General features: G+C 42.9%; 1 protein-coding gene across 1 annotated transcript in view; it reads left to right on the forward strand.

Annotated features, from left to right (window-relative positions):
• LOC138642420 (dynein axonemal heavy chain 5-like) overlaps window positions 1-15,709 on the forward strand; it is a 546,381-nt gene that overhangs the window by 114,156 nt on the left and 416,516 nt on the right. Inside the window, exons 22-23 of the mRNA XM_069730567.1 lie at window positions 1,693-1,900; window positions 7,851-7,938. Coding sequence (XP_069586668.1) covers window positions 1,693-1,900; window positions 7,851-7,938 — 296 coding nt within the window. The remainder of the gene's footprint in view (window positions 1-1,692; window positions 1,901-7,850; window positions 7,939-15,709) is intronic.

A 15,709-nucleotide genomic window follows, 5' to 3' on the forward strand; every position in this document is an offset into this window, starting at 1 on the left:
CTTCTAACCTTTGTTCTCCTTCGCCTGTTTCCGAGGATGATGTCTTTGAGGTTAGGGACATCTTAGCCATGAAAAAACTTAGAGGGAGAACTTTGTTTTTGGTTGACTGGAAGGGTTTTGGTCCTGAGGAGAGGTCCTGGGAGCCTCGAGTGAACATTCGGGCTCCTCGTATTTTGTCCCGGTTTCTTTCTAGTCTTAAAAAGGAGGGGCGTAAAGGTGGGGGTACTGTCATGCCGTTGCTGCCGCCGCCTCTCCCCACTGCAGCTCGCCGGGTGCGCACGCGCGCCGCATTCAGCTCTGCGCGTGCGCACATCTGATTCCTCTGTTGGCGCTCCTTCCTGTCCGCTCTGTCATCCTGGAGGACTGTAACCCGGAAGTAGCTCCCATGCTGCTATGTAAACTGCTTCCTGCTGCTTCTCTGTGCCTGATGTTCATTTGTGTTTACAAGTGCTTCTGGCCACCTGTGGTCTCTGAGGGTTCCTAGCTCTCTGACTTTGGGTCTCCTCCGCCCTCTGCAGTGCCTGCCTGTTTCCTGTGTTCCTGCCTTGTTCCTTCAGTTCCTTCTCCTCTGCGGTACCTGCCCGGCTCCTATATCTTTTCCTTGCTCCCGTCAGCCTCGGTGTCTCCATATTGTCCTGCCAGTCTCCGTGCCTCTGTAGCCTTCCCATCTTCTCCCTTGTCTCAGTATTTCCTTTCTGTTCCCTCTTTCCCTTTGTGCCTGCTGTGTTCTCATCTGTTCTCAGTCGACCCTCCAGCTTCCGTGGCGATAGTCCCTCACGGGCCTGCCCCTAACTCTCCCTGTATAGGGGGCGGTCCACCTGGTCAGCTCGTCCGAGAGGGGTTCGTCATCACGGTCCAGTGGGTCCACTCTCCGTTTGAATCTACATGCTCTAATCGGACTGCACTCGGGTGACATCCGAGTGCAGCCAGATTCTTACAGCGTCACAATTACATTATAATATGCAGAGAATTGGTGTCTTCAGGGGTAGGAACCCAATAGCACAGTCCACCACTCTTACACCTGTTCAGCAATTGTTCTAAAGTGGATCCTTTTCTTGTTGCTCTCAGAGCCAGGATTCTCGCACGTCAGGGTGTCAAATGTTTTACTCTCCATATTCATGTACATGTGTTATTATAATCCAGGGGTATTCTCTGCAATGACAAAATCATATTCACTTCGCTGTTCCCTCCTAATTTACAATGCCTCCCAGGATTGTGATCATTGAACTCTGCATGCTGTGAATATAGAAGCAGCTGTTTGATCTTAACTCCATCGCTAAACTATTCCTATGGTAATTCACCCTGTACATCTACACGAGTTTCTCAAGTCAAGCACCCCATCGCAATAAAAAGGAAGGGAAGAGACAACTTTATTTCTGCCTCTAAAACATTTATAGGTGCCAATATTTTCTTTCATTGATTTTTTTTATGGATTTTCTTATGAGTACATAACTGTAAAAAGGAATGATCATAAAAAAAAAGTATGAACACCAAAAATACAAAATGTTTAGTTGTTCTAGGGGGTGAAAGCATTGGGGATACAAGGATTTTGGTCACACCTGGGCTCTGGTGCTTGAAGTTATCTCTTTTTGTTGCCCTGCTATAAAACTTGTGTTTATCTGTTAAATATAATATGTGAAATATTTTATAATTTCACAAGAAATTAAATGATCCATTTTTCTAATATTTCAGATATAGCCAATGTCTACAGCTCCTTAAGAGAGGTGGAACAGATTTGTAAGGAAGCCTCTGACATCCTGGAGTGCCGAATTGAGAAGTTACTTCTGGACATTTCTGACACACTGTTGGTGGATTTACCTGAAGAAGAAACCATCACCGTTCCAGTTTTCTTGGAAAGAACAGAGAAGGTCATTGCTGCTGCTGCAGACACTTTGTCCATGTAAGTTTTCTTTCAGTAGACAGATAAACTACTATGAGATCCGTTTAGTGAATGTTGTGAACTCATCATGACGTATTCGTTAAATGTCACCTGTGGGTGAGAGATGATAGTTAGAGATTCATTACAAGCATTCATCACCCATTGGTTATATTGGCATCCATTAAACAGATGGGACATGAAAAGATCATACTTACAGGCATTCGGGGGGAGGGTGGGCAGTGGGTTGGTTCAAGGTGCTCACCACTCATCTAAATAAATTCCTTGAGGGGTTTAGTTTCCAAAATGGGGTCACTTGTGGGGAGTTTCACTGTTTAGGCACATCAGGGGCTCTCCAAAAGTAACATGGTGTCCGCTATCAATTCCAGTCACTTTTGCATTCTAAAAGCCAAATGGCGCTCCTTCCCTTCCGATCCGTTCCGGGTGCCCAAACAGTGGTTTTCCCCCACATATGGGGTATCTGCGTACTCAGGAGAAATTGCACAACAAATGTTATGATTTTGTCCTGTTACCCTTGTAAAAATGCAAAATTAGGGGCTAACGTAACATTTTTGTGATTTGCATGTTGTTTTGAGCAGTTTGAGGGGTGCATTTTTTGGAATGGTGTCACTTGTGGGTATTTTCTGTCATATAGGCCCATGAAAGTCACTTCAAATGTGATGTAGTTGCTAAAAAAAAAAAGGTTTTGTAAACATTGTTGGAAAAATTAGATTACTGATCAACTTTTAATCCTTCTAACAAAAAAAGAATTATGTTTAAAAAATTGTCCTATCAAACAAATTTTAACACTATCATGAAGTACAATATGTCACAAAAACAGTCTCAGAATTACTGGGATCCGTTGAAGCGTTCCAGAGTTATTACCACATAAAGTGATACTGGTCAGAATGATAAAAATTGGCCTGGTCTCGAAAGCGAAAACAGGCGCTGACGTAGAAAGGTTAAACAAGCCCAACTTTCCAACCTTTCATCATATGAGAGGCTTTCCATCCCTTGTAATAATCTAGTTGTCCTCCTTAAGTCTTAAGTTCCAAATATCCTTTTGGGGCCCAAAGCTGGATCCATATTGTAGATATGGCCTTACAAGTGATTTATAGAGTGGTATCAATTCATTGGTTTCACAGGATTTTATCTCTCTTTTTTTACACCCTAAAATTGTGTTTGCTTTTGCAGCTACTGCCGACTAATTGACCATACTTTTGCTGCTTCTGCTGATTTATAGACTCTATTGAGATTTTTACATGTATGTAAAGAGTTTTTTATGCTATATATGGGAAAAACAAACTGTGAATCCAGCCTAAGCCCCGGCATATCAACCGTATATCGTACTAATGTTATTTGTCAGGGGACAAGCTTGATCAAGATTCAAATGCTTGTCTTAGTGGATTGTTCTAATGTTCTATCTTATGGAGCACAGTGCTTCCAGATTGCAGATTGGCAGTGCAGACTATCGATATAGTTGTGATACTGATCTGAACTAAGCGCATTATCGAGTTGCTGGTAGAGACCCCTTTGCCTCTGCAACAATGGAGAAGCATAGAGGCACAGGAGACGATGGCTTCAATGGAATGGGCGTTAGGCAAGTTTAACTGTGTTTGCTATTTTTAAATTTAAAAAGTGTTTTTTTATTTCAAATAAATATTTTTATAATTGCTGTTTGTTTATTTACAATATAACTATAGGATTAGTAATGGATAGTTGTTTTATAGATGCCTCTCCATTACTAAGCTGTGGGCTTGATGTCATGTGATAATGCAAAGGTGACTCAACCCCACAAATATTAACCTCACTTGCCACTGCTACAGGGCAAGTGGGAAGAGTTGGGTAAAGTGCCAGAATTGGCGCATCTAATAGATGCACCTTCTCTGGAGCGGCAGCGGGTTGCTACTTTTAGGCTGGGGGCCTAATATCCATGACCCCTTACCAGTTTGAGAATACCAGCCCCCAGTCCTCGGAGATCGCCAACATCTGCTATTGCACATGCGCGGGCGACACCATCTTAGTGAAGGACATTTTTTTCTTCTCCAGCAAGATGGCTTCTCCGGCACCTGCGCAACAGCAGCTATCGGATCTCTATATAAACCGATAGCTGCTACTGTGCAGACGCGGCGGGTGCCATTTCCAAATTAGTTTTTCTTTTTTCCTTAGCCATGCGATTATGCTGCAGCGCAGGTGCCACGGCTGGCACCTGCCTGCAGAAGCATTTTTATTTTTAATTCAGTATGTGATGGATTCATTATGTAAACTAGGGGGCAGGTCAGTGAGAGGACCACATACCCCAACCCCGCCTTGGGGCACGAGAATCTCATTAACACAAAACTGAAAATAAAGATTAAGAAACAGCCACAAGAAGGAATTCATCAACCAAGGTATTTTATTCAGTATAACGGCGCCGACATGACACTGTGTGTAGGTTACTATGCACAATCCTGCTGACAGGTTCCCTTTAAGAATAAAGAAGATTTTTCATGGTTGAAATTTGCTTGTTTTAAAAAGCACTATTTAATTTTACTTAGCCAATTTTGTACTTAATGACCGGGCCAATTTTTACAATTCTGACCACTGTCACTTTATGAGCTTATAGCTCTGGAACGCTTAAACGTATCCCACTGATTCTGAGTTTGTTTTTTCGTGGCATACTGAACTTAATGTTAATGGTAAAATTTATTCGATATAACTTGCGTTTATTTATGAAAAAAACGGAAATTTTGCAATTTTCAAAATTTAGTTTTTGAACCCTTAAATCAGAGAGAGGTGTCACAAAATAATGAATAAATAACATTTCCCACATGTCAACTTTACATCAGCAGAATTTTGGAAACACTATTTTTTTTGTTAGGATGTTATAAGGGTTAAAAATTGACCAGCAATTTCTCATTTTTCCAATAAAATTTACAAAACTTTTATTAACCCTTCTGGTGCTTCACGAGAACTAAAGCAATGTGGAAGGAAAAAATGAACATTTTTACTTTTTTCACAAAAAATGTACTTTGGAACCAATTTTTTTTTTTTTCACAAGGGTATCAGGAGAAAATGAACCACAAAATTTGTTGTGCAATTTCTCCTGAGTACAACGATACCCTGTATGTGGGGGAAAGTCACTCTTTGGGCCCATGGCAGAGCTCAAAAGAGAGGGAGCACCGTTTGACTTTTTGAATGTAAAATTGTCTGGAATCAATGGTGGGCGCCATGTTACGTTTGAAGACCCCTTGATGTACCTAAACAGTGGAACCCTTCAATTCTAACTCCAACCCAAACCTCAACACACCCCTAACCCTATTCCCAACCCTAACCATAACCTTAACCACAACTCAACCCTAACCCTAATGAAAATAAATGCATTTGTTTAAATTTTATTATTTTTACCTAACTAAGGGAGTGATAAAGGTGTGTGTGTGTGTGTGTGTGTGTATTTACTTTTTGTTTAGTTTGATCACTGTGATAGGGTCTATTCAATTTCCTATTGTTGCAGGGTGCTGGCCAGCAGATCTGCTGGCCGGTGCACTATGCATGCGCCCGCCTTTTCTTCTCGGAAGAAGATGCCGGCAGCTGGGGGACAGGACCAAGGGATGCGGAGGGTCCAGGGATGCTAGATCACATCAGAGGAGAGAGAAATTAAATGGGAAATCAGACTTTTTTTTTTGCAGTCGCCACTATTCCGTGAATAACGGTGATTGCAACACTGGGGTTGTTAAAAAAGACCCGAATCATGTTCTCCGGGGTCTCAACTACCAGACGCCTGAGAATTTCCGACGCTGGGGGGCGCTATACACTTATTTCTCAGTGCAATTAAAATGTGGCACTGAGGAATAAGTACCCTTAACTGCTGCCGTTAAAAGGCGTATCGGCAGTCGTTAAGGAGTTAAAGATACACAGTGAAAAATCTGTGATAGATTATTCAGTGCACATAAACTTTCATTGTTTACACAGGATGATGCATTATAGAGAATGACAATCAACATTTCACCTGATGAACAAGCATTTTGCTTGTTCATCGGAAGATTTGCTTTTTCTGCTTACCTTCCCTGCGCGCCCTCGCTGTATCTTGTTTCGGTGCCAGCAGCTCCAGTGGCTGGGTGATCACATGTCCCCGCTCATTATGATACTGAATATTCACTCCACTCCATGCCTATGGGAGTGGAGAGAGGTGAATATTCATAACTCTTAAGTAGCGGGCACCCATGATAGTCCAGCAGCTGCTGGAAGCCGGCAGCTGACACTGTGTGCTATAAGACAAATGAATATTCACTGCAAGCGCAGTAAGTATTCATTTCTCTTTAGCAGCGGGCACAGGACTAGCCACAGCCACCAACTCATGCCTCCTGGGTCCTGCTGCTCCACTGCTCCCCCTCCCCCACCATCTTCTGGGACAACGACTGGAGTATAAGCCAAGGGGGTATTTCAGCACAAAAAAATGTGCTGAAAAACTCTGCTTAAACTCGAGTATATACAGTAGTCTAGTTTGCTAAAGTATGGAGTAGCTTCATCACTGAAAATGCCCGAAGAATGGTCGGTTCACTTCTTTTAACCACTTGCTGAAAAGCTTAAACGTATGAAGAACAAAATCTTTCAAGTATTTTCTTAGCGCTTTTCCAGGCATTCTTCAGAACAGGCCAGCTAAAAGAAACACATGAAAAAAATGTCATGTGAACTTACCCGTTATAGAAGCAAACACATGGAATTCATGTTGGAGAAGAATCCATCACATAATGGGCACAAATGGTATTAAGCAGAACCCATAGACCAAGGGCGGGGAATTGTTTTTCTGCCAAGGGCCATTTGGATATTTATACTATCCTTTGGGGGTCATACAAACTCCGCCCACAAAGTACATCCTGACTCAGAAACTGGTTTTAGGACGTAATCTTTCATTGCATGCCCTTCAGTGTTCAGTAGTGAACACTGCATGTGTGTGCTGACAGAGCAAGAAGAAATTAATGAGCTGGTTGTAATCAAAATACACCTCCCTGCCCAAGAATGCAGTCCCCGAGAATCTGCTCGGGGGGCCTGATAATAGGTCTTCGAGGGCCGTAAATGGTCCTGGGGCCTGAGGTTCCCCACCCCTGCCGTTACTTTACTGAAAAAAAAAATTGTGAGATGTTATGGTTTCTGTGGGTGTCTTTACTAGGTTCAATGGAGTTAAAGTGAACCTGACATCTCATACATGCTGAGCAATCCACAGGCAGCATGTATCAGGCACTGATCTCAGCCATCTTTGTTTGACTCTGAAATGCTGAGGTGCTTGAGAGAAAAACATACTGTAAGCCACCGGGGACAGGGTTGCGCTGTAGAGTAACTGGATAGGCGGATCCCCGATGGATTCTCCCTGTCTGCTGCCCTGGATTGACAGGTCTCTGACTATATCCACTTGAAGGAAGAGACCTGTCACTCCAGGTCGGCAGGTGGGGAGAAGCAGCCGGCACAGTGTTTTAAAGGCAAACATACCTTGCTGAGATCATACAGCCAATGCCTGATACCTACTGCCCACAAATGAGACAGTATCAGCTGTCAGGTCCTCTTTCAAAGTTTCAATAATGATGTGTTTTCAGAATCGTGCATCTGATTTGCTGGCAATATTTGATAAAGCTGACATAAATGCCGAGAATGAATTGATGTCAAAATAATTTTTCCCCTTTTATTATGACTAATAATCTATATTGCCAAGCCACACCAGACATTAAAGAGTCCTTTTTATTCTTTGATATGTCTTTGTATGAATATGAGGTCTTCAATTTATGATGCTGCAAATAAGTTAAGGGCAACTCTAAGTTCATGTGTAATACTGTATATTGCATTAAACTAAGATCAAATGCATTCTTTAAAATACTTTTTTACCAAAATGAAATTGTAAATCTGTAGCGCACAATCACTTTATTTTAGTCACTACCAAACTCCAAGAGGCACTTAAAAGATAATTTTTGTACTTAAATAATCTTCTAATTTTATTCTCTAGGCAAAGCAAACAAGTGGAGCTTTGCTTGTATGAGATGATCGATGCCCTTAAAAGCAAATTGAAACCATCCGATAGGGACAATCTAAAGGTAATGAATTATTCTTTTTTTCTTTCTACCCCATAAGATAAGTATTTTCTGAAAAGACTTGAAATTCGCATTTCTTTGAATTTTTAGTGAAATTTTAATTTAATAAAGGTATCCCTCTGGAGAGCAGAATTATCTTCTGTTTCCAACATACTGTAGTCCTACAAAATCTGGGCTGGCCTTAGGCTCAATGGTGCCCTGTACAAAATTGCCCTTTGGTGCCCACACCCAATTGAATTATTTTTTTGCACTCATTTTTCCCCAATCACACACAATGATTTTATAATAATGTACATATATTAAAATCTGGCCCGTTTTGCCAGATCCTGAAGTAGCTCCTTTGCTCCTGGTTGATCATTCACAGTCTAGTCTCTCTCAGCTGGCATCCTAACATCATAGCTTGACTCTGGGATAGGGCTAGAACAGAGTTTCTAATGTAAGAGATGATGTCATAAAAAGCAAAGGACTCTCCCACATTACATTGCAGAGAGCTCATACTAGAAAGCAGTGATGTGCCAGTGTACTGGTAACTAAGAGGAGCAATGTTCTACAAGATGGGGCTATGTATAGGAGGCCAAGAGGTGTGATATACTGCAGAATGGGTCTGTTCATAGAGGGGATAAGAAAAGCGATATACTACAGAAGGGGCTTTATTCAAAGGACACAAAAGAGAGATCTACTCAAAACTATGTAAAGCAGTTAATACAAGAGAAGATAGTATTCTGCTACAGATGGATCTGGATAAGTTGGAAACTTGGGCTGAAAGGTGGCAGATGAGGTTTAACAATGATAAATGTAAGGTTATACACATGGGAAGAGGGAATCAATATCACCATTACACACTGAACGGGAAACCACTGGGTAAATCTGACAGGGAGAAGGACTTGGGGATCCTAGTTAATGATAAACTTACCTGGAGCAGCCAGTGCCAGGCAGCAGCTGCCAAGGCAAACAGGATCATGGGGTGCATTAAAAGAGGTCTGGATACACATGATGAGAGCATTATACTGCCTCTGTACAAATCCCTAGTTAGACCGCACATGGAGTACTGTGTCCAGTTTTGGGCACCGGTGCTCAGGAAGGATATAATGGAACTAGAGAGAGTACAAAGGAGGACAACAAAATTAATAAAGGGGATGGGAGAACTACAATACCCAGATAGATTAGCGAAATTAGGATTATTTAGTCTAGAAAAAAGACGACTGAGGGGCGATCTAATAACCATGTATAAGTATATAAGGGGACAATACAAATATCTCGCTGAGGATCTGTTTATACCAAGGAAGGTGACGGGCACAAGGGGGCATTCTTTGCGTCTGGAGGAGAGAAGGTTTTTCCACCAACATAGAAGAGGATTCTTTACTGTTAGGGCAGTGAGAATCTGGAATTGCTTGCCTGAGGAGGTGGTGATGGCGAACTCAGTCGAGGGGTTCAAGAGAGGCCTGGATGTCTTCCTGGAGCAGAACAATATTGTATCATACAATTATTAGGTTCTGTAGAAGGACGTAGATCTGGGGATTTATTATGATGGAATATAGGCTGAACTGGATGGACAAATGTCTTTTTTCGGCCTTACTAACTATGTTACTATGTTACTATGTTACTGCAGGATGGAGCTTTGTATAGAGGGGCTAAGAGGATATACTGCAGGATGGGGCTATATAAAGTAATTGATATTACTTGAGCTGTCTTTGTTGCCTGCTAACGAGAGACCAGTGATGTGAAACTGCAAATGTTGCATTAATAGTGTCTATGGCTGTTGTGAATTCTGTGGCTGAATTCACTCCTGTGGTCACAAGTGGTACTGCAGCTTCTGAGCTTCCTCCCTCAGGTGTTCTGGTGAGCTCGTTAACTGCTTCATTACTTAACTCCGCCTGATGCTGCTATCCTTGCTCCTTGTCAATGTTTCAGTGTTGGATCTGAGCTTCTCCTGATTGTTCCTGTGACCTGCTGCTCTGTATAGCTAAGTGCTTTTTGCTTTTTTGTTGCTTTTTTTCTGTCCAGCTTGTCTTTTGTTTTGCTGGAAGCTCTGAGACGCAAAGGGTGTACCGCCGTGCCGTTAGTTCGGCACGGTGGTTTTTTTTTGCCCCCTTTGCGTGGTTTTGCTTTAGGGTTTTTTGTAGACTGCAAAGTTCGCTTTACTGTCCTCGCTCTGTCCTAGAATATCGGGCCCCACTTTGCTGAATCTATTTCATCCCTACGTTTTGTCTTGTCATCTTACTCACAGTCATTATATGTGGGGGGCTGCCTTTTCCTTTGGGGAATTTCTCTGGGGCAAGTCAGGCCTATTTTTCTATCTTCAGGCTAGCTAGTTTCTTAGGCTGTGCCGAGTTGCCTAGGTAGTTGTTAGGCGCAATCCACAGCCGCTTTTAGTTGTGTTTAGGATAGGATCAGGTGTGCAGTCTACAGAGTTTCCACGTCTCAGAGCTCGTTCTTGTATTTTTGGGTATTTGTCAGATCACTGTGTGCGCTCTGATCGCTAAGCACACTGTGTTTCTGGATTGCCTTCATAACACCTGTCATTAGCAAACATAACAATGGCAGAGGATTATATCTTTTGTCTTATGGATCAGTAGAATGGCATTTTCACAAAACTGATCTGTCAGCAGCAGGAAACAAACACAATTCTGTACTGCCTCGTTATTGAACCAAAAACACATGGGCTACTTGCACAGTGAACAAGTCTGTAGAAACCTGTTCACACCACCAAGAAACATGAAGACACAAAAAGAGCACAGCGAGGTCAAAAATACTCTATTGTGAAGAAGTCACAGTAAATAAGCAAGTGCTAGTCAAAAAATGAAAAAAATACAGGGTATTTAGTTAATACATTTTTTTTTGCAAAAAAATGTATATTTAGCTGCTCCACCAATCACCAAGGTATACCCATAATAGAGCAGTCCTATCTAATGTATATAATCCCTATCTGATGTATTAAAAAACCTGATCATCTGTATAGTACCTGTATAAGCAGGGTTCAGAGAGAAAATATCCATTTGTTTTCTTGTTTCTACAAGACTGGGAGTCCACCACTCCTCTGTGGGCCATTTGCACTGAAGTTGTTCAATACAGCAAGTCCAAATGGATATTTTCTCTCTGAACCCTGCTTATACAGGTACTATACAGATGATCAGGTTTTTAAATACATCAGATGGGGATTATATACATTAGATAGGACTGCTCTATTATGAGTATACCTTGGCGATTGGTGGAGCAGCTTAATATACATTTTTTTCCAAAAAATATATTAACTAAATACCCTGTATTTTTTTCATTTTTGATTAGCACTTGCTTATTTACTGTGACTTCTTTACAACAGAGTATTTTTGACCTCGCTGTGCTCTTTTTGTGTCTTACTGCCTCGTTATTACAGCCTCTTTTATGGAGAAGTACAGGAAAGTTGAGTTATGCTACAACAAGCCAATTATGTAAAACCCACCCAAACAGCTATATGGTTGTGGATGGCAGAAGATTCAATTGATCAGGCAGGAAAATGTATAGTATCAGAGAGTGCATAGAAGCATAAGGTGAATTATACACTTAGATTAGCTTGATGATAACTCATAGTGGGGCTTGTCAGTAGCACACAGTAGAGGGAAGAAGGGGTCTGCAGCACTGAGTAGAAGCAAATGCTCCTAAGATTGCCCATTCAGCAATGTGAAACTGGATGCATCAATTGGCGCAAACTGGAATACAGAGATGAAAAAAGACAAAAAGGTATAAGAAAGAAGTGTTGTATTAGGTTTTATCTGTATATTAACGATATGCAGATATGCCATAAATGTACAAGGTGCGAATATTTCTCTAGGTGAAGTTCCCATAATGAGTTTTTGGTGGTGTACATTATCGATGTGCAGATCACATTGTCCTACAGTATTCTAGCAAAGTGGATGGGATTTAAATCATGCCCACTATGTTTTTTGTTTACACTGTGTAAACCAGGGGTGTCAAACTGCATTCCTCGAGGGCCGCAAACCATGCGTGTTTTCAAGAGTACCTTAGCATTGCACAAGGTGCTGCAATCATTATGTGTGTAGGTGATTAAATTATCACCTGTGCAGTACAAGGAAATCCTGAAAACATGACCTGTTTGCAGCCCTCGAGGAATGCAGTTTGACACCCCCTGTGTAAACTGTTTTGCGTTTAAAATCTGCAACATGCCAATTTCTCTTGTGAGTATACTGAGTTTTATATTTTGCATATTTTTCCCATAGAAAATTGGAAATGTAATAAAAACACATGTAATCTGCATAAGAAAAGCTAGTGAGCCCTGATATTGGGAAGACAGGCACCATGACAAGATAGAGGGTGGGAGTGAGAAGGTTAACATAAAGGTCAACAAGGGCACAGAAGTGTATTGTCGCCAGTGGGGTAAGGCCAAGCGATGTGTTTGGTTAGGGGGTTGGGGAATGTGGGGATGGGTCAAAGAACCTTTTATAAGGTGTGGGGAGAGCAATTTACCTCCTCTTTGTTCTGGTCAATGAAACACAGGACAGGACACAACATAGGAAGCTGTAGCAGCATCTGGAGTAATGGCAGATCTAGCAGAGCTGATGGAGCTAGTGCTGGCAGCATTGGCGGTCCATGGATCAAACATTGTGCAGAAGCCGCTACATGTGGCCTGCAGGGACCCTCCTGGAGCTGCGGTAACTTCTCACCCCCCGCAGCACACGCTCGTCGGTCATGGCCACCAGTGGGCTATGCGCCTTAGGGATACCAGAGTAGCAGGAAAAGATCTAGGAGCCCCTTGGGGACCCTCCGGGGGTGGAGGAGATGGCCACATGCTCTGCCTCTCTCCCGGTCACCAGGAGGAATCCTCGCTGGAGAAACGGCATTCCTGACGTAGGCGTTACCCAGATGCGGACTACATCTGGTTTGCGGACTACAGGGATCCGGAGCAGAGGCACGTTGGCCCCCAGTGATGGACAGGCAGGGGGGCACAGTCACGGTGAAAAAGTGAAGAAGAGTGGGGGGTTATTGAGGTCAGTGGGCATGCTGGAGATGGGCGCAGTGACATGTGCGGCATCAGGCTCAGTCCGGGCATGCAGAGCTCCATCTACAGGTGGGTCCTCTGATCAGAATGCAGCTATGGAAATGAAAGCTTCTGAGAGTGTGGCTCGGGATGCAGCAGCATCAGCGGACGAGGAGCTGGAAGCAAGCAGCGTGGTGGGTGATCCGATCATTTCACTGAGTGATCCTGATGAGCATGGTAATAATGTATTCAATTTACCTTTTGTAGCGAATGTTGCTAGTGGTAGTGATGTTTGTAATGTGGAAGGGGTGGTACATGGTAGGCAAGATCATAACGTTTGCTGATCTGATTTGTGGGGTCAATTGTTTGGTGTTTTGCAGTGATTAGTAGCAGAGCGCATAGGGTTCGGTAATATGCAGTCCCTGGAGGGTGCTTGGGGGCCTCCGCCGCAGACAGGGGTGGTGGCAGAGAAGTCTGCAATGGTGAAAAAGGGGGTTCCAAGTGGGCAACAGCAGGCTGGTACGTCAGGGACAGGTTTGGAAAAGATCTCAGAAGAGAAAGAAAAGGAGGATGAGGGTGCGTTTAGATGATCGTGCAAGAAGTGAGGTCTTTGTGTGTTTTGAAGACCCTCTGGGAGCGCATCTGAGGCAGGAGGTAAAGGATATAATTTAGGAAGGGGAGTATGTGGAAATATTTTCACTGCTTCCTTTGGAAAAATTTAACTTGGATAAAGTAACGCCTAGCGATACTAAGAAGGAAAGAGATGAGGAGGGAAAAAGTAGGTATCGGCTGATACCGAGGATGTTTGCAAACTGGTAACAAGCATTTGCTATTCTAGCAAGTGTGATGGGGGAGAAGGAGTCAGAGCATTGTTCGACTCTTTTCGGATATATGGATGTGATAGGGGATGCGTGCAGGGTATATGGGGGAGTAGCCTGGGAGCTGAACAGCCCTGACAGTCCAGATGGGCTTATTGCCCAGGACAACACAGTGGCCACGCAACGTTGACAAGAACAAGGCCCGGCGATGCACCACATGTAGTGATGAGGCAGTGACCCAGCAAAGTTCAAAGCAAAATGTCTCTTTAATGTTCAACTCAAAAAAACACAGCACACAATATTCTCTGGATTATAGTCACTAAGCACGCCAGTCCACCTCTGACCAGTTACCGTGGGTGATTGCACCGCTGTGCACGCTGTCGGTGCCAGGCGTCTCAGCTCCCCTGGCTGCTTGGCTCTGCTTGCCTGTGTTGGCTCACACATGGAGCTCTGCAGAGCCGACTTCTCTGCCCTCTAGCTAACGCCAGACTGACTCTGACTGTGACCCAGACACACCCAAATCCTATACTGCAGGGTTTTTAACTAGCAACATGTGGCCTTCAACCACATGGAAAACCTGGCCAGGAATGAAATGGATGGCACCAATACTGTCTTGTAGTCCGTTTCAAAACCCAAAAGCCCAGAGCAGGTTTTCCCTATATCTGCCTTGGATAACCAGCATGTCCAAGACCAACACTCACTTTAGTCTGCATTGCAACCTCAGCTATACCTGTGACTGCAATGCACTCTCATGTCCTCATTACACCTCCATGCACATCCTGAGGAGAACATACAGTGACCCTCACATGTAACATCAGTCACTGCCTCACAGGTGGTGGAGCTTGATTCTGTAAGCAGGCTGCAGTGATGCAAGGGAGGCAGAGGAAGGGTTAACAAATTAATTTAAATTTAATTGGAACAATAGAGTAACTCCTCTCAATGAGAAAACAGTTAAATTCAAAAGGAGAAATTGCAATGTAACAACAGTCCAGTAATCAAACTTATCGTGTCTTTAAGGTCCTCAGCCGCAGGTGATCCGTTGGGGCTTGTAGTACAGGCAATGGCCAGTGCAGTTACATAGTTAGATAGTTACATAGTTATTAAGGTTGAAGGAAGACTATATGTCCATCTAGTTCAACCCATAGCCTAACCTAACATGCCCTAACATGTTGATCCAGAGGAAGGCAAAAAAAACCCATGTGGCAAAGAGTAAGCTCTACATTGGGGAAAAAAATTCCTTCCCGACTCCACATACGGCAATCAGACTAGTTCCCTGGATCAACTTCCTATCAAGGAATCTAGTGTATATACCCTGTAACATTATACTTTTCCAGAAAGGTATCCAGTCCCCTCTTAAATTTAAGTAATGAATCACTCATTACAACATCATACGGCAGAGAGTTCCATAGTCTCACTGCTCTTACAGTAAAGAATCCGCGTCTGTTATTATGCTTAAACCTTTTTTCCTCCAACCGCAGAGGATGCCCCCTTGTCCCTGTTTCAGGTCTATGATTAAAAAGATCATCAGAAAGGTCTTTGTACTGTCTCCTCATATATTTATACATTAAAATAAGATCACCCCTTAGTCTTCGTTTTTCCAAACTAAATAGCCCCAAGTGTAATAACCTATCTTGGTATTGCAGACCCCCCAGTCCTCTAATAACCTTGGTCGCTCTTCTCTGCACCCGCTCCAGTTCAGCTATGTCTTTCTTAAACACCGGAGACCAGAACTGTGCACAGTATTCTAAGTGTGGTCGAACTAGTGACTTGTATAGAGGTAAAATTATATTCTCCTCATGAGCATCTATGCCTCTTTTAATGCATCCCATTATTTTATTTGCCTTTGTAGCAGCTGCCTGACACTGGCCACTGAATATAAGTTTGTCATCCACCCATACACCCAGGTCTTTTTCATTGACGGTTTTGCCCAGAGTTTTAGAATTAAGCACATAATTATACATCTTATTACTTCTACCCAAGTGCA

The sequence above is a fragment of the Ranitomeya imitator genome, chromosome 6, assembly GCF_032444005.1.
Source record: "Ranitomeya imitator isolate aRanImi1 chromosome 6, aRanImi1.pri, whole genome shotgun sequence".
In the NCBI taxonomy this organism is placed as follows: domain Eukaryota; kingdom Metazoa; phylum Chordata; class Amphibia; order Anura; family Dendrobatidae; genus Ranitomeya; species Ranitomeya imitator.